This window comes from Anabrus simplex, chromosome 2 (assembly GCF_040414725.1).
Source record: "Anabrus simplex isolate iqAnaSimp1 chromosome 2, ASM4041472v1, whole genome shotgun sequence".
Taxonomy (NCBI): domain Eukaryota; kingdom Metazoa; phylum Arthropoda; class Insecta; order Orthoptera; family Tettigoniidae; genus Anabrus; species Anabrus simplex.
This window is the reverse complement of record NC_090266.1, coordinates 922,212,653-922,233,125: the sequence shown is the minus strand read 5'-3', so window position 1 is coordinate 922,233,125 and position 20,473 is coordinate 922,212,653. Positions and strand designations below refer to the sequence as shown.

Sequence of the window (20,473 nt, the reverse complement as noted above, 5' to 3'; positions counted from 1 at the left end):
AGAGAGAACCTGGGAGACTGCGAACAACTTGATTCAAGACCATGCAGCTGTGGTCCGAGATGTCCAATGAACAACTATTCCAGGCTGCAGTTAAAAACTTATAATAGCCAAGATGGCTCACGATGAAAAAGTTAATAAGAGGTGAGCTTCTTGGGCTAACGTTATCAGTACTCGTGAATGAGTTCCAGTCCGGGACTAAAGTTAATTTATATATGAACAGAAGATATTCAACATGGAACTGTAGCTCTGTTGATGTAATTTCAGCCAAAAAACAAACGAAAAATGAACTGCGAATGAACTCATGTTCTTTAAGAGAGCAATCAATATATGATATCGGATATTATAACAGAAAAAATTCTCAAAACAATAAAACACATAGGTCATGTAAGATTATCTTTATTTCCTTATATGTTATGTATGCATTTCTCCTTGAGGTATTAAAGGAAGACATAGAAATCTTTCATTTATTTAAGATCACTTTTCAGTTACATGATGATATTCCTTGCCAATATTTACATGTCAATGGATGAAGTTATAACATATTTAGCTTATATACAATTTTTATTACAAATTTGCGAAAAATACCAAAGTATATCCTTGCATATTTTTAACACGATTCCTTTCTCTATGACTATTATTCTATAGAAAGTTGATATGAAATAGCTCATTTCTTGTGTTAAATATAAACAATAGTCCCAACATATGTTCACTCCTTTCCTTCCTCACCATGCACCAAAAGTGAATTTTCTATTATTTTCGTGGTCATCTGCATCACTCCACCATAATTCCGAGTTCCAACATCTGCTAAGGTTTACTCTGTTATTTTGAATCTACGTTGTGGATACTCATGCTCATTCCTACATTATCTACCTACAGTGTGAGAAATCATGGTCATTCATTGAGAGAATATGCCGGTGAAACAGACTGGTATGGTTTTACTCCTTGCTACTGCAATCTCCCTATACCATAAATCTCCAAGTTTAGGGCTTTTGTTTCAGAATTGAGATTAGTTCAAGATTAGTTTTCAATTGCATCATGATGAGCCCTGCCTATATGAATATGTTAATGGTATACGTCATAACACGTGTAGCTTATTTACCAGGCGGCCCGTACAATCTACATGCAATTCTCCCGCATGCACTAGAGATGCATGGGATGCCTAATCACTTGTTCTCGACGGAACGCTACAACGTGCTGTACATTGGAGGTTGTGAAAGAAATAGCATTCATTTTTCTGCACACTTTCCATAACAGGGTGCATTTGCAAATACGCCAATGATGCAGAAAGAAAATTTAATAACTTATTAATATATACACGTGTAGACATTCCACTATTAAAAAGAGGTGCTTGCATGAAACAAAAACTAATACTGTTCGGCGAAATACATGTGTAGAAGACAGACGTCTGTTTGAAACGTCGGCTGCATTCTCACCAGATTCTCCATACATTAAAATGTTGTCTGTCTATTCGCCGTTGCTGAACACACTATCCATTGCCGATATGCAGACAGCAAATATAGTGCTGCTGTACCATACACCAGCCTAGTACTATACTGTCCAAGACGTTGCATTAGACGGATTACGCTGGGGAACATGCTGCAAGCGACCGTCCGGTTGTTATCTCTTCATATCCCGACGTAACCCGCCTGCTGGCAGTAGTTCCCCTGTGAAAATCAGTTAGTAGACATCCCATTCATCATTTGTGCATGCGCGACATTTATAAGTAGAAAGTGCGGCGCTCGCGAGCCGCCTGGTATAATTTTCATTACGAATTCTCTTCCTTCTTGTTCTGACTTTTCCATGCCGTCAGGGGTGCTTTGAAGAAGGAAGCTGGAGATAAATTTTAAATTACTGATAATGCACACTTTTAAGTTTTAGATAATAATTTACTTTAGGTTCTGAAGACGTAATATCTCAAAACAACATCGCATCTTTCTCACAACAGTATGCGATATATTTAAATATATACCTAATTTGTAATGTGAAAATACTGATTCGGGACCTTATCTAATATCGTCAATGTTCTACACAGACTTTGAACATTTAGATATATATTTCATTTATAACGCAGGAAGAGTGATGCGAGAATTTTTCTAATATCGCCCCTGTTCAAATCTATATCGAGTCTCAACTTCAGCGTTCACAGGATGGTAAACAACGAAAACTCTTTTCCAATCCGCATCAAATGGTCTTTATGTCTGTAAATGGTAGATAAACTGAAGGACAAAATACGTCACGCTCCATCATTGACACTCATTCGTATGTGAAAGTTAGGTAAATGTGTACATTGTGTGGGAATCAGAATAGTGCGCAATACAGAATACAAGTAGTGACTACTTTCTAGTTGGATACATTCAGGATTCAATAAAATAGGTGAGCATATGGAGGGCAAGATAAAGAGGTAGCAGATCCTATAGTCCCACCGTGAGACAGGGATAGAAGGGGAGTGTCAATGATACCACCTAGCTACCTTGTCATTCTATAACTTTTCCTATACAGTTATTTTGTGGATATGATTCAAAGTTATGAAAAATTCACAAAACTTCCGTCGGTTTCCTTCTCTCAAGGAATAGTTTCTATGTAGTTGGTGAGGTTTGTTGAAAGTTAATATATCTCCAAAATTCTACAAATTATATATACTCTCGTGTAGCTAAGTATTCAAGTTACTCCATAGATGAGCCACTACGAGTCGGAGGCAGCCATCTCCTCGGCGTCTGGCGCTGTCGTAACACCCTCAGAAGACATGGAGATCGACGATTGTCCTGAAGCCGAAGAAGGTCGCAAGCCAAACAAGGAGCCCAGCCAGGACACCAGGTCACGCATCAGTCGTCTGAAGATGGCTCCAATACCGCCGCCTGTTGACAGAACACCAGTGAACTAGTCGTCGGGAGTTGTGTAGCTCCGGGGACTGAACATCATCCTCACCAGAGCAAACAGATAACGCACTACGCGCCATATGAAGGTACCCAGAAAAGAGCCTGCACACAGAACATAAGAAGCAAATTGGGACAGCATTGCTCAATAGAACAGCTACGTTCTCGAAAATGACCAGCCCAGTATTCCTGACATAATACTAAAACTGAATACTGTACATTGTGTTATAATTCGTACAATTTTTAACCAAATATGCTCGAACGGCGTGTTTTCCGAGGAGAAGCAGTGGAGATTTAATCAGTGTGAAAACTATCAAACACAAAGATATTTTCTTAAATAATACAATGAAAATAAAATCTACACCCGCAATTATTGACAGCTGATGTAACAACTTGGAACTATATAAAATCTTCAAGTATTTTGAGGACATAGATTGGCCTACATTTATTTCAATAAACGCTTATGAAGTAACTCGACTATCGTATAATTCACACCCTCAAGAACAAACGACATTATGTTTTTCCCTTATCTCTTGAATACCTAAGTGTTCACTTCGTATAGGCCCTACGTTCTCTGAAAGTGAATTCCGGTCGAAGAGAGCGATTTGACTACCCGGTGCAGATTGTCAGGTAGATACAAGCATACATTCGGATCATACTTTTAGCACCCCTGAAAAATGGTGTTCCTGGTAACTAAGAGCTTGTTTACAAAAGTTACGTAGAGAGAAACTAGAAATATATTACAGTAACTTTGTTTCGGAATTCTAAATATGTAAAATATGTTAGTCTTAATTTCTTATAGTCTTATAGATAGTACATTAGAATATCCGTCACTTGCCTGGTCTCCTATTTATAAATTCGGTATAAATAAAGTTGAAGTCCGAAGACATTTTGCAAGATTTATTTACTAAAATAGAAGAAACAATGGACGTTTAATAATAGTGTGCCACACGAGAAATTGTTGACCGAGTTCAACATCGTTTCCTTTCAAACACGTTTAATTATTCCGCAGATATTTTAGACAGATATATTAGACAATAGTGGACTTCTTCAATATATATCTTTCAATGCTAAGCAAACTCGTTGAAGAAATCGCCACTTACTATAATGTAAACCGAGCGAGAGGCCAAGCGGTTTGGGCCACGTAGCTGTCAACTTGCATTCGGGAGATATTGATTTCGAAACCCAATGTCGGCAGACCTGAAGATGGTGTTTTGTAGTTTCCCAATTTCACATCAGACAATTTATGTATCTAAATTATTTCCTAGCCATTTCCTGTCCCATCGTCGTCATAAGACCTGTCTTTGTATGTGCTACGTAACACGAACAAAAAAGTTTTAAATTTCCAATACCATTTGTTATAAAAACTTCCAACTGACAAGAATGTGCTTTTTTAAAACTAAGTACGTGAATACTAGAATATGGACCGTGCTACTTCTTTTAACGTAATTACTTACTGTACGACTTTAATCCACAGTGGAAGATTTCCTCACCATGTCTAACCGTCCACTTTGATCGGTGGAGAGAAGAACTCGAGAGAGCGGGAATCTTTGTAGGGTTTTAAATACTGTGTGTATGCACAAGTCTTTTCCGGTTTCACTAAGAGATGGTGCCATCGAACAGTACGCAGCGTATGAATTTGACACATACGTCAGTTTGTTCACCTGACATTAATCTACCAACGCACAAAAGCTGAGTCCGCCAAACACTAGCGTCTGTATTGTATCGTTCAGTGAACCTGTCGATGTATGTGCCCGAAAAAGAACATTTGCGGCACGCATTGCTTTTCTTATTTAATCAAAAGAAAAAGGCTGGGGAAAAATCATCGTTGCTGGCAGAAACATATGATGAACACCCTCCATCGATTAGAACATGTGAGACATGGTTTCGACAATTCAAACGTGGTGATTTCAGTGTGAAAGACAGGATGATAACCCAACTCAAACACAACAGCAATTGACACAAGCATTAAATGTGTCACAAGAAACAATCAGCAGAGATTTACGAGCAATGGGGAAGATCAATAAACTCGGTAAATGGGTCTCACGCGAGTTTAATGTACGGCAAATGGAAAATCGCAAAGTCACTTCTGAAATACTGTTTTAACGCCACGAAAGGATATCATTTCTGTGCAGAATTATGACGGGTGACGAAAACTGGATTTATTTTGAAAACCCGAAGCGGAGAATATCGTGGCTGTCACCTGGCGACAGTCAACACCAAGGCCAAATCGGCAAGAAGACCATGCTTTGTGTCTGGTGGGACCAGAGAGGTATTATGTATTAGGAACTCGTGAAACCCGGTGAAACCGTTAATGCACAACTCTATCGCCAACAAATGATTAATTTAAATCACGCATTGATCGAAAGACGACCGGAATGGGCCATAAGACATGGCAAAGTGATTTTGTTACACGACAATGCGCCGTCTCACACAGCAAAATCAGTGAAATACTGAAATCGCTTGGATGGGACATTCTTGCGCACGCGCCATACTACCCCGACCTGGTACCACCTGACTATCAACTCCTAGCATCAATGGGCCGCGCGCTCGCAAAGCAGCACTTCAGCAATTTCGAGGAAGTTGGAAAATGGCTCGACGAATGGTTTGCCGCAAAAGAAAAGCAGTTTTTTCTGGCATTGTGTACATAACTCACCTGAAAGATTGGCAAAGTGTGTAGAAGCCGATGGCCAATATTGTGAATAAACAAAAAATGAATTCCCCTTCAAAATTACATGTTTCCTTTACACAAAAACCGGCAAAAAATTATGCATACACCTGGTATTAGTTGCAAAAGTAATTCATTTTGATGAACAAAGTCTTGTTGAAAATGAAATGTATGTTTGTTGAAACCTATTCATTTAGAACAACACATTTAGAATATTAAATTACCGTATTTTCGAAAAACAATGAACACATTTAGCACCAAATTAACCGGACGACGCTTGTGTTCTTTTTACGAAACGCGAAAAAGAAAACTCTAAAATGTGTACCGTTTCAAGGATGTCATTTAAAAAACAGGTCTCGGGTGCAAATTCTTCATAAGTGAACTAGTAAATGGCAATGTTAACACAGACTAAGCTTGTGTTGCAATGCGAGTCCACATCCAGTTTACACATCCCACATTTCCGTAAATGACCGATTACCTAGTAGCTACCCGTGCCGAGAAAGCAGCATCAGACATAAACATCACAGCCGATGTCACCGTTGCGTACTTGCTACGTCGTCCGGCTCCATGGCTAAATTGTTAGCGTGCTGGCCTTTGATCAGTGGGGTCCCGGGTTCGATTCCCGCCAGGGTCGGGAATTTTAACCATCATTGGTTAATTTCGCTAGCATGGGGGCTGGGTGTATGTGTTCGTCTTCATCATCATTTCATCCCCATCACGACGTGCAGGTTGCCTACGGGGTCAACTCAAAGACCTGCACCTGGCGAGCCGAACATGTCCTCGGACAATCCTGGCACTACAAGCCATATCCTCGGACACTCCTGGCACTACAAGCCATACGCCATTTCATTTTCACTTGCTATGTCGCAATCCTGTCAGCTCGGAGTCCCATGTTCAAGTCCCTCCCCTGGAGTAGTTTTTTCTTCGACTGATGTCCTCATGTCGGTCTTAAGCCTCGTACAGACTTAGCAACACCGCCTCGCAAAGCCCATTTGAATTCGCCCCCGAAGCGATCTGATTGGCTAACTTCAGCAGCTGATCAAATGACAACGGAGCGAGATACCGAATTACTTTCTTTTCCAAATTATTCATCACCATGACAAACTCTCTAACGCGCTTCACGTTGTTTCTGACCACCCTGTAGAGAGTACGAAGATATCAAGCTATACAAACATTTACGCACTTCTCTACTACTGCATAGCTTTAACCTTCAGACATTAGACAGAACATGCAGAGCAGTTTATATACAAGATGGATACCGTGATTCATGTCTCGTATATGTTTATCTTCTAATAAACAAGCATAGCAGCGCTGGCGATGTGATTTATAGGGCTTAATAAACCACAAAGATGACATCTTACATCATATTAACGAGTGGGAGATGGGTTGATGACCTCATCGGTTATTATAGGAAGCTACTCCTTTTCAGAGTTCACAATCGGAAGGCGTGGAACTTCCGTTGGTAATTGGTAACTAAAATGTAACGGCATTCGATCAAAAGAGCACAATACACAGTGTGAGACAAATAAAAGGTTCACCTCAAATAGCTTGTAAACCGTTAAAGATATCGAAAAATCAGCTTTCATTTTCAGTAAGGTTACTAACGGGCTCATATCAAACTTGAAGTACTTTTTCAGAACTAGCATTAGAGATATAAACACAGCATATTCAGGGGTGTGATTACTTTGAATATCCAAAACTTCTTGATAAAACGGAATGTTTTCAAATGTACTTCATTTGCCACTTCTTTCATATACAGGATGGATAGTATGGATATTATAATTTAAAGTACCTAGTATTTTTCATTCGTAATTCCTTGGCAGGACGAATATTGTAACGCAATCCGAGACGTCAAGTATGTTAGAAGAAATAGTATGTACTGTAATATCCTGTAGAACAAATTTTTAATAAGTCTCTGAAAACAAATAACGTTTTAAAAATGGAGTGAGTTGGCCGTGCGGTTAGGATCGCGTAGCTGTGAGCTTGTATTCGGGAGTGGTTGGTTCGAATCACACCGACGGCAATCTTGAAGATGGTTTGCCGTGGTTTCCTATTTTCCTGTCAGGCAAATGCTGACTTGGGCTGGGCATTGACTACGGCCACGGCCAGCCCTTTCCCATCCTTGCGTCGCCGTAAACCTTCAATGTGTTAGTGCGACGTTAAATCACTAGCAAAAAAATTATTTTCTTGAAGTGAATCATTTATTAGTAACTGCGAGATAAGTCTAGTACACTGACTGACAGTGACAATGCAACACCAAGGAGGAGTGGTTCGAAAGGGATGAAAGTTGGGGAAAAAACAGAGACGGCACGGATGAATAATTGATGTTTATTTCAAAACGGTATGCAGGTTACACAATGCGCACGCCATCGACTCAGTAGGATGTAGGACCACCGCGAGCGGCGATGCACGCAGAAACACGTCGAGGTACAGAGTCAATAAGAGTGCGGATGGTGTCCTGAGGGATGGTTCTCCATTCTCTGTCAACCATTTGCCACAGTTGGTCGTCCGTACGAGGCTGGGGCAGAGTTTGCAAACGGCGTCCAATGAGATCCCACACGTGTTCGATTGGTGAGAGATCCGGAGAGTACGCTGGCCACGGAAGCATCTGTACACCTCCTAGAGCCTGTTGGGAGATGCGAGCAGTGTGTGGGCGGGCATTATCCTGCTGAAACAGAGCATTGGGCAGCCCCTGAAGGTACGGGAGTGCCACCGGCCGCAGCACATGCTGCACGTAGCGGTGGGCATTTAACGTGTTTTGAATACGCACTAGAGGTGACGTGGAATCATACGCAATAGCGCCCCAAACCATGATGCCGCGTTGTCTAGCGGTAGGGCGCTCCACAGTTACTGCCGGATTTGACCTTTCTCCACGCCGACGCCACACTCGTCTGCGGTGACTATCACTGACAGAACAGAAGCGTGACTCATCGGAGAACACGACGTTCCGCCATTCCCTCATCCAAGTCGCTCTAGCCCGGCACCATGCCAGGCGTGCACGTCTATGCTGTGGAGTCAATGGTAGTCTTCTGAGCGGGCGCCGGGAGTGCAGGCCTCCTTCAACCAATCGACGGGAAATTGTTCTGGTCGATATTGGAACAGCCAGGGTGTCTTGCACATGCTGAAGAATGGCGGTTGACGTGGCGTGCGGGGCTGCCACCGCTTGGCGGCGGATGCGCCGATCCTCGCGTGCTGACGTCACTCGGGCTGCGCCTGGACCCCTCGCACGTGCCACATGTCCCTGCGCCAACCATCTTCGCCACAGGCGCTGCACCGTTGACACATCCCTATGGGTATCGGCTGCGATTTGACGAAGCGACCAACCTGCCCTTCTCGGCCCGATCACCATACCCCTCGTAAAGTCGTCTGTCTGCTGGAAATGCCTCCGTTGACGGCGGCCTGGCATTCTTAGCTATGCACGTGTCCTGTGGCACACGACAACACGTTCTACAATGACTGTCGGCTGAGAAATCACGGTACGAAGTGGGCCATTCGCCAACGCCGTGTCCCATTTATCGTTCGCTACGTGCGCAGCACAGCGGCGCATTTCACATCATGAGCATACCTCAGTGACGTCAGTCTACCCTGCAATTGGCATAAAGTTCTGACCACTCCTTCTTGGTGTTGCATTTGCTCTGTCAGTCAGTGTATTTCCTTATTGAAATTTCTGTATATATAATGTACAAATAACTGATGTCGCCGGGCTGAGTGGCTCAGACGGTCGAGGCGCTGGCCTTCTGAACCCAACTTGGCAGGTTCAATCCTGGCTCAGTCCGGTGGTATTTGAAGGCGCTCAAATATGTCCGCCTCGTGTCGGTAACTGAACTCCTGCGGGACAAAATTCTGGCACCCCAGCGCTTCCGAAAACCGTCGAAGGCTAGTTATTATTTACAACTAATGCCTCACCTGGTTACTCTGAGATTGTGTAATGTGGCAATAAGAAGTTTGATGAACGTAGTTGATTTATTTGGGAATTTCTATTCTCTCAGTTTTGACATATATTTTCGCCAGTATAACTTGGTTGCCGACTTTGTAAAAACCTTAACAGTTATATTTACATTGGTAATTCCAACCAATTCGAATATATGTTAATTGGCAATTACTTTCCAGTGAATTATGCTTCAGGCGTCAGTGAATTGTTTCCCGCTAACAGTATAAATTACAACCGGATCAATTTCCAAGTGTAAATTCCAGAGTAAATTCAATGGCGACCTGTTAAGAGTGTGCAGGAAATTGTTAAAATTTCACAATTCTTCATAATCGTCGCCTAATACTGATTATTCCTTATGCGTAATGATTGTAGACGAGAACATACCGCTAGGGCTAATGGTGATTCCTGGTTAGAGAGACGACAATTCAAAGGTTACTAGACAAGTCTAAATAACACTACAAGTAGCTTAGTAGCGTCAAATTCAGGAAATGTGGCCAAAGTAGTAGTAGTATTACATTGTAAGGGATGATACACACCCTTGTAGATATTACCCCGTGTACTTTCATCTGTTAAGATTTATCGGGAAATTTTATTTTTATCTTGTGTCCTAAGGCATGATATTTCATTTATGTGATTATTAGATAGGTAAAGGTGATGCATACCTTCATATGAAGGTACATGGTTAAATAGGTACATGAAGCTCACCTCCATCCGGGGTGTGCCTGAAAAGGTTTGCATCACCTCCGGACGAGATCACGAACTTACTTTACTATCAGAAAGTTTTCTACAAGACATAAACAAACATGATTCCGAATAGCTTTCGTGTTAAGACCAAATCACTTCAATAGCATTTCTTGACAAGTGTTCATTTAGACAGGAATTTAAGTGATTAATATTTACGTGCTCCAATAGGATTTAATACTGAAAATGAAAACCTACAACCTGTTTTCCAGTCATTGACCGGGTCAGGGATGTAATGCATGAAGCATATATATGCTATTAGTACGATGGGGTCACCACTCCCAAAGTGATTTATTAATGGCTGATAGATGCTATCAAATGAGAATGGAGAGTGTTGTTGGAGTGAAAGATGACAGGGAAAACAGGAGTACCCGGAGAAAAACCTGTCCTGCCTCCGCTGTGTCCAGCTCAAATCTCACATGGAGTCACCGGGATTTGAATCACGGTATCCAGCGGTGAGAGGCCGACGCGCTGCCGTCTGAGCCACGGAGGCTAAACGAACGGTTTCAAATTATATGCGATTCGCTTATGCCTTCTCAAATGAAATCAGGACTGTGCTAATAATAATATTGTCCCGAATATTTCTCAGTCATAATTTATTTGCTGGGTTCAAGAAAAAACGTTTTCCGAAAGGTCAATTATGTTAGGAGAGGTAGTATTTATTTACTGTGCAAAAAATATGTATCATCGCTTTGAAAAAATTGCACACCAAAACACAAATTAGTTTAAATTTCCATTAATCTTTACCTTCTAGGAACTCCACAAAGTTATTTGCCATTTTCCTGCCTCTCCCCGAATTCCTGTTTTTTTTTTTTTTTTGCTAGTTGCTTTACGTCGCACCGACACAGATAGGTCTTATGGCGACGATGGGACAGGAAAGGGCTAGGAGAGGGAAGGAAGCGGCCGTGGCCTTAATTAAGGTACAGCTCCAGCATTTGCCTAGTGTGAAAATGGGAAACCACGGAAAACCATTTTCAGGGCTGCCGACAGTGGGGTTCGAACCTACTATCTCCCGAATACTGGATACTGGCCGCACTTAAACGACTGCAGCTATCGAGCTCGGTCCGAATTTTTGCAATGTCCACAATTTTACTCATTCATTTACATGAATCGTTCCATTTCAGGGACGTAAGATTTCATTACTGTCAGTCCTGTGTGAATTACTCCCGTCGGATACCTCCGTGAAATTGTAGTTTTTACACCGTTATATACGTAGGTCGAGTCATAAGTCATGGCAACTATTTTTTCTTGCGAACAGGAGAGAACACGGAAAATCTAAGATATGCATTTGGAAACGTACAGCATGTACTTGCGTATGATGCCACTAGATGCTGTATATAAACAACAGTGTGGGTCTAAGCATGACCCCAACTTCAGTGTGTGAGTGAGAGCGTCACAAAATGGAAGTCAACAAGCAGGAGAAACGATCGTATATTAAAATAGCAGTTCTCCGCGGCAGAAAAGTACGACAATGCCACGCAGAGCTGCGGGAAGCATTATGTGTGCATGCCATGTGATATAGAACAGTGGCGAGGTGGGTGGAGACGTTCAAACGGGGTAGAGTATCAACTGCCGATTTGCCTCGCCCAGGCCGTCCAGTGTCCAGGGACAAAGATGTACACACAGTGGAAACATTACGTGATTATTTGGAAGGTCTGTAACCAGTGGAGACCTGTCCTTTGTACGTAGTCTTGTGTATTTGCTGTCTATACCATAATAAAACAATGTTTACCAATGGCCTGTGTTCTGTCACTTTCCTACGAGAATCTCCTGAAGTCAGAATTTTGACTTCAGGCAATATGCAAGTATATGCCCTATATTTCCAAATGTGAATCTTAGATTTTCTGTGTTGTGTCCTGTTCGCGAAAAAAAAAAAAAAGTTGCCATGACTTATGACTCGACCCTCGTATACATCTGTTTGACTGGAGCTATAATTGGGAAATAAGGGGCTATTGCATGTGAGAGAGGCATTATCAAACCGAATGTCTAAAGCATATACGAGACAAGAAAGTCGTTTCAAAGATATTCTTACCTCTCTCTATATTATTGCCCTGTCTAGACTTTCACTAATTAGTTTATTGCTCTTAAATTGCCTACTAAATGACTCCACAATAGCAATCAGTGTTTGCTGGGTGAGTATCAACAACAAAAAGAACAACAAAAAATGACAACAAAAGGTGACTTCATTTTGAACACCACTTTCGCATGATTGTATAAAGTCAGCATAACATCCAGCTGCGATTTTTGACTTGGATTATATTCGAATGTTCTTCCTGTTCCGTCTTATAATACGGAGACTAACGGCTGCTAATACAGTGTATTTTGCGCTGAACAGCCTACTTCACCCAAGAATACTAACTCGTGTAGATAGTAAATCTTTAAAAAAAGTCTCAGAGACGTGGCCACAAGCAGCAAGAGATGCGGAAATGTTGGATGCTTTTGAGCGATATATACTCGTTAGAACAATAGGCCCACTCAGTGAATGAGGAAGATGGATAAGATGCTAAAATAAAGAATTGTAGCCTACTCCACATTTTTGTTAGTTTACAATTTGCTTTTCGTCACACTGACACAGATAGATCTTATGCAATGTAAAACAACTTGTAAAAAGATTAAGGTACAGCCCCAGAATTTGCCTGGTGTGAAAACGGGAAACGACGGAAAACTATCTTCAGAGGCAACACTGGAGTTCGAACCCACTATCTTCCGGATGCAAGCTGATAGCTACGTGACCAAAACCGCGAGGCCACTTTCTTCGTCCCATTTATAAAGATCCATCCATCAGCAGAATAACTGGGGTTCGAACCCACTATCTTCCGAATGCAAGCTGATAGCTACGTGTCCAAAACCGCGAGGCCACTTTCTCGTCCCATTTATAAAGATCCATCCATCAGCAGAAAAGTAAGATCAGCATTACTTTGGTGGGCTGGGTATATGGTGCGGATGTGTGATACAGAGATAGCAAAATGTACTGTATAATAAGGGGAAATCCTGGGAGACAAATAGGGTGAGGTCGAACCAGAACGTTTTCTTGGTATTGGGTTTACGTCGCACCGACTCAGGTGGGTCTAATAGAGGCTTTGTCCGGCCCCGCGGTGTAAGGGGCATCGTGTCCGCCTGTCACTCGGCGGCCCCGGGTTCGATTCCCGGCCAGGTCATGGGATTTTAATTGCAATGATTAATATCCCTGGCCTGCGGACTGAGTGTTTGTGACGTCCTTAATCTTCTTTTCCTCACACACAACATTCCACACTACCACCATTCCAATTACACACAGGTTCATCCAATATGGTGCCAGTAGGAGCAGAAGATCCACATGGGTCGACGCTCCGAACCAATAGCATTTTAAAAAATAGAGGCTTTAGTATAACTGCAGTAAGAGCAGTTTTCAGTTGATTTCTTCCCTGTTCCTTCACGAGCTGGATCGTCTCATATTTTGTTTGTTATAAAAATAGTTTATCTTGTGCGTTGATACGTTGGTAGGTTGAATAATTCTCCCAGGAAGAAAGACGTCGATATTGCATGAAAGCAAGTTTCCTTCTTGCAGTCGTTCGAGAGCATTATGTGTCCCACCATGGCGTAGAAGTAAGTTTCAAGTGTTTCACTGGAATATCAACGAAAGCTGCATCATTAATAATGTGTATTTAACATTAGTATTTTTAAGTGGTTTGGTAGGGAGAGTTGTTGTAAAAAAAATGCACAGTCTGTTTTCCTGTCGAAGGCAATCCAGTTTTCTCGTTTGCTATTCCTTTTTGTGGTTGGGTAGAAAGTTGTAGGTTAGGCGTAGCTATTTTGAAAAGAGATTCCGATAAGAAGATTGTAACCGTCCAGGCTTCTCCAGCCCTACCAATTTAATATAATATCATTTTACGCGATATCATTTGATATCAAGTTTATCCGCCATCGGCAATTATTCGTAATAACATATGTATTCTACGTCAAGCATTTGTAAATAAGGTTTTTGCAATCATATTGTATATATTATAACGTAATTTATTATTTATTATTATATTATGAAAGATAGGAATTTATTATGTATTGGATTTGGTTAATATGTTGAAATATAGTTGTTGTCATTTCATCTCATATTTGTGTATACGGAAACGGTTATTCTTGAGCGTGGAAAATTGCATGACTCATGGGTTTAACTCATGAGCTAAGGCTAGTAAACAGCGACCCGCGCGCGAGGCTTGCAAGCTGGTCAGCTACATCATCGCCACGCCTACTGGACTTGTCAAGAAAGAAGAGAAGGGAAGTTGATAATTCGATCTTCGAATCAGATACTTCGTTGTATATGAGTTTTGAGATTGAACGGTTACCAAGAGTGGGGGTGAGCCCGGATATATAGAGATTCTCACCACGAGAACGGCGGCTAACTACTACTTCTGCTATCATCCGATCTACTATTAGAACATCTACTGTGAACGACGTTATTGACTTTTGTACAGTGTGTTGTCGCTTCGATACAGTACTTAGCTGCGGTTATGGTATCGGATCTACGTGAAACGAAACAAGCTTACAACTTGTGTTATATTCAGTAAATCTTCTGGACGAAGAACTATGTTTAGTTCAATTCTACGGAATTTGGTACAAGTCTGTACCGTATAAATAGTATAGCTCAGTTGGATTGAGATTTCTACTAATATGGAAAAATTCATATCTCTGAATTTTCTCCTCATACGATCAACGCTGATCAGTTTCTACAAGTATAGGGCCAATGTCTAATTTTAAAGACTAGGCAGTTAGGGAGTGCTAGTCCAGATAGCCCGTACCACATCAGAGAGGGAAGGAAGGATGTCCATGGAGCCAATTCTACATCGAAAAGAAGATAACGAGTAACCACGGAAACCCGGGATGACTTCAACGAAAGCTGCAATTGGTGAGCTTCAATTAGATAAAGCAAGCAATTAGTAAATTCAGTAACGTAAATTCTAAATCCCTCCACGCTTTAAGGAACTTTTCCGATTCATCTCATTTTTTGTATAATACATTCATTTGTATTTTATATTGCGTTAATTTTCTTTCTTAAGCGATACTTAATAGTTAATTATTTAAAATCCTACCCCTGTGATATAAATATAAGTCTCTATGCTAGTAAATATAAATTTTGGTTTACAGTTTTGTTTAAAACTGTAACCCTGGCGCCCAAACATCACATAGAGAAATGGGAAACCATGGAATGTTAATTGTTTCTATTTGCGTGGCAATTTGCGGGCAAGCTACATATAGTTTATTTGATATTCATGTGTCACAAGATAATAACTTTCATCTCCCCAAGTGTCTTGATATGGGAGAGCGAACAGTTACAAGATGATCATATCCCAGAGTGTGTCGTCGTGTTTCCCGAGAGAGGTTCGCAGCAACTGCCAGGAGCAGGTAGTTACATCCACTGCCTAAGGTTGATGTTCAGGACGAGATATAAGGGTAGAACTGTCGTCGTTGATTATCAACAAGTGGTGGTCGTCCATCATATTTTGAAGAGCTGTTCCAGCACGGTCCTTAAGGTTCCAGTTGGTTCAATAAAATGTCCCATTCTGCTAGCTGAATTATAATACGTAATGTAACATAGATAGATATAAATATAAATTCAATTATAGGGAGAAAGATACGCGCAGGAGCTACTTGGAATGAATTAACATTCATGGAGGCTTCTAGAATAAGAAAGATTTCATTGGAATAACCAATCGGCGCTAGCTCATAAAGGTAGCTGCGGCGAATATTGTTGACTTTTAGTAGACCACTGCCTCCATACTCATCATCTCGATCTAATCGCAGGACAGTATATCCAGGAAATATAACTGGTGTACCTGCACGAAACCAATTTTCAGGCAATGCTGTAAGGGGGTGTGCCGAACGTGTAAGAATTTCTGAAGCTAGCGCCTATTGGCTATTCCACTGCAATCTTTCTTATTTTAGAAGCTTCCATGAATGATACGTATTATCAACTCCCGTAATGGTTAGCGTGCTGGCCTTTGGTCACAGGGGTCTCGGCGTCGATTCCCGGTATGATCGGGATTTTAACCATCATTGGTTAATTTTGCTGGCACGGGGGCTGGGAGTATGTGTAAAAGTTGAGTAACTAGGTTATGGATGCCAGTAATAGGGATTCTGAAGAGATTAGTGGGGAGTGGGATGTGCTTCCAGGTTAAGGACTATCAGTGCTTGGTATGATCAAGTGTGGGTGAGGTGGGTAGGGATTGGGGCCCACTGATCCCCACCAATGGATGATAAAATAACGGTGGGAAGCGGGTGGGTATTCTGGAGAATTTCGGAAGAGATCGCCGACGTTGAAAAACAGTGATTCTGTGATCTTGTTTTCCTGGTGAGGAAGGAAAAGCTTGCTCGCCTCGGAGAGGTAATGACTTAAACACTTTAACTTATTTTTCATAAAGAGCTTCCGTAGTCTTCTTAAAGGGTAAGTTATTCTTGTTTTAATTAATATTTGTTCGTGGCGTCGATCTCTACAGACCTTTTTCCACTACTTTCACCATTTGACAGGAACATGCGTGTAAGTGTAATTGTGGAAGTGTAGAGTGTTGAATGTGAGGAAAGCGAACTCAAGGACGACACAAACACCCAGTCCCGAGGCCAGGGATATTAATCATTTACAATTTAAAACCCCTGACCCTGGCGGAAATCGAACCCGGGGCCACCGCGCGACAGACCGACGCGTTTCTCCCTACACCGCAGGGTAGGTCACGTTTGACTGAAATCTCGTTTATATCCAATCCTTTACTTTACTCACGGCACTGTTTACTTAATGCGTTATGTTCACCTTGACAATGTGCAAACGTTGGCTGAAGCTGTTAGCAACGGTTTGGAGCATGCTGCATACCACAGTTATTCCATCTAGCCTGAGATCGGCCATTTTTACTAACATTTCCGAAGCGTAAACAATTATACCGAATACGCACTGGTGCCACATGTTGAGAAACCTCACAACGTGCCCCATATATTGACGCACTGTGTAGAAGACTCTGAGATTCAAAAGTGATCACACAGATCCGTATTGGAACAACTGTACCGAGCTCGATAGCTGCGGTCGCTTAAGTCCGGCCAGTATCCAGTATTCGGGAGATTGTAGGTTCGAACCCCACTGTCGGCAGCTCTGAAAATGGTTTTCCGTGGTTTCCCATTTTCACACCAGCAAATGCTGGGGCTGTACCTTAATTAAAGCCACGGCCACTTCCTTCCCACTCCTAGTCCTTCCTGTCCCATCGTCGCCATAAGACCTATCTGTGTCAGTGCGACGTAAAGCAACTAGCAAAAAAAAAAAAATGGAACAACTGTTAGAACAGTGTTTTTGAATATGCGCCTATACATGCGTTCTACTCATCTAATTTTAACAGATGAATCGACCGCTTGTAATAGCACTTTTTCCTCGATACCTAAAGACACCCTGTGGAATTATGACATGGGAAGGAATACTGTATAACCTTCAAACTGATGTACAGAAAAGGAAGTAAAACCGACAAACTAGTCTGCTGCTTCTGCAGAATGAAATTGCATATCTTTTCTTTTTTTTTTTTTTTTGTTTGACTTTGAGATGGAAACTCCTGATTAATAATGTTGCCAAGCGCCATCGGATGTAGTTTACCTATGTTTCCTTGGTTCTCTTCTTTCTTAATCTGTTTACCCTCTCCAGGGTTGGTTTTTCCCTCGGAGTCAGCGCGGTATCCCACATCGACCGCCTCAAGGGCAGTGTTCTGGAGCGTGAGACTTTGCGTCGGCGGATACAACTGGGAAGAATGACCAGCACCTCGAAACGGTGGACTCACCTGCCATGCTGAACAGGGGCCTTGTCGGGGGATGGGAAGATTGGAAAGGATAGACAAGGAAGAGAGAAAGAAGCGGCCGTGGCCTTAAGTTAGGTACCATCCGGGCATTTGCCTGGAGGAGAAGTGGGAAACCACGGAAAACCACTTCGAGGATGGCTGAGAAGGGAATCTAACCCACCTCTACTCAGTTGACCTCCCGAGGCTGACTGGACCCCGTTCCAGCCATCGTACCACTTTTCAAATTTCGTGGCCGAGCCGGGAATCGAACCCGGGCCTCCGGGGGTGGTAGCTGATCACACTAACCACTAAACCACAGAGGCGGACCTGTTTCTCTTCTACGAGATGTAATAAGGTCCATAAGAATCAAGATGATACCGGTTAACTTTATTATAATCGTACGCACTGGTGTAATTGCTTGCTTTTTATCAGTGGTACCTGAAGGTTCTTCCAAAGCACGCTTGTTTGCTGGCACCGCGGATGAACAACTCGACTGCATATTACAGTCATAGGTAGGAGGTGAATTTAGGAATCACAACATTATTAGACAGCTGTTGCATACAATTCAATGTAGGTGAATTAGAATGTAATATGGAAAGAGGACCACCCTCCACATATAAGCCCCCGTCCATAGCACAAACTGTTAATAATGTAGCAAAATGTGTAATTAAACTGCACTCAAAACAGTCTCAGTCACTGAAAGAAAAAAACAAACCAAACCCCATGATACTACAGCACTTGAAGGGCCTTGGCCTACCAAGCGACCGCTGCTCAGCCCGAAGGCCTGCAGATTACGAGACGTCGTGTGGTCAGCACGACGAATCCTCTCGGCCGTTATTCTTGGCTTTCTGGACCGGTCTCGCTATCTCACCGTCAGATAGCTCCTCAATTCTAATCACGTAGGCTGAGTGGACCTCGATCCAGCCCTCACGTCCAGGTAAGAATTCCTGATCTGGCCGGGAATCGAACCCGCGGCAGGCACGCTACCCCTACACCACGGGGCCGACTGTCACTGAAAGAACACGAATGATAAGCACAACACACAAACACAAATTTCGTATTACCGTACACAAAGTGAGAGCGAACACACAAGAAGCTGCGCGCTACGAAGGTATTCTTGGTTGTACAGTGGAACCTCGATATCTCGAATCCCTCGGGAGCTAAATTTCATTTCGAGTTATCGAAATTTCGAGATATAGATAATACCGTTCCCGAGCAGGTATAGCACATAATAGAATCATACGTATCTACGGGCTTATACTGTATACATTATTTTAACAGTACTTAAAAATGTACAAACAAACTCTATTTTACGGCATAACTTTAATTTTTACACTTATTATAGTAACTTTTTAGAAGACAGGATACAGAAAACACAGTAGTGAAACAAGAAACATACCTTCGTTAACACCTTTGGAAAAAATATGTTAGTCTCTTCTGTTTGTTACGGTTAACCTTTCCTCCTTTCACGTTGAAACTTCTCGTCAATACCACGCAGCCGAGATTCGTAAATGAAGCTTGTCATCTCCGAATTCGGGGGATTTATTACGTACGTGACCGGTAATTAATTCACACCCAAGAAACAGCGAGGCTTCGCCGATTTTCCAATCACAAGAAGTTTTAGTTTTTCGGTTCCCGTCATATTAGCTCCCAGCATCACTTGTTAACTGTTCCTCACAAACCAGAAATGCCATACTGCACAGTTAATGTTGCACAAAATTCGAGTTACAGAGTATTTTTTGGTTCAAGGTAGAACAAAAATTTGTGAGATCGAGAAATTCGTGTAACCGAATTTCGAGTAATAGAGAAATAAATACACGTGAAGAATACGACGAGCGGCCGGGAAATTTAAGTTCCTTCGAGATACTGAAAAGTCGTGTAATGGAGGTTCGAGGTTTGGAGGTTCGACGGTATATCTGTAGGATGCCAAAAGCCGGAATTGTGTTTTCCAAATCAAGACTTTATGTACTTGTGGATTTACTTTGATTCAGGAAGATCGACTTCTCAATTATGTATATGATACTTGTACAGGTCTAAATCTCACCGCTGGGTTCCGTGGTTCAAATCCCGGTCACTCCATGTGAGATTTGTGCTGGACAAAGCGGAGGCGGAACAGGTTTTTCTCCGGGTACTCCGGTTGTCTCTGTCATCTTTCATTCCAGCAACAATCTCAACTATCATTTCATTTCATCTGTCAGTCATTAATCATTGCCCCAGAGGAGTGCGACAGGCTTCGGCAGCCGGCACAATTCCTATCCTCGCTGCAAGATGGGGCTTCATTCATTCCATCCCTGACCTATTCATTGACTGAAGAGCAGGTTTTCACTTGTACAGGTCTAAAGTTTTTCACAACTGTGTTTACACAATGGACGAAACATATATTCTGTATGAATCATCTAACTCACGAATGAACTCCAGGGGCCGATGACCTTAGATGTTAGGCCCCTATAAACAACAAGCATCAGCATCATCATCATCAAAGAAT

General features: G+C 42.1%; 1 protein-coding gene across 2 annotated transcripts in view; it reads right to left on the bottom strand.

Moving 5' to 3' along the window:
• Nucleotides 1–386: 386 nt before the first annotated feature.
• Nucleotides 387–20,473, bottom strand: part of LOC136863734 (uncharacterized) — a 112,328-nt gene continuing 92,241 nt past the window's right edge. The window contains exon 4 of one of the 2 annotated variants that reach the window (XM_067140088.2): nt 387–2,855. In XM_067140088.2, the coding sequence (XP_066996189.2) occupies nt 2,683–2,855 (173 nt within the window). In that variant the 3' untranslated portion in view covers nt 387–2,682. Of the gene's footprint in view, nt 2,979–20,473 lie in introns of both variants that reach the window. The other variant, XM_068225878.1, reaches the window with a different exon arrangement.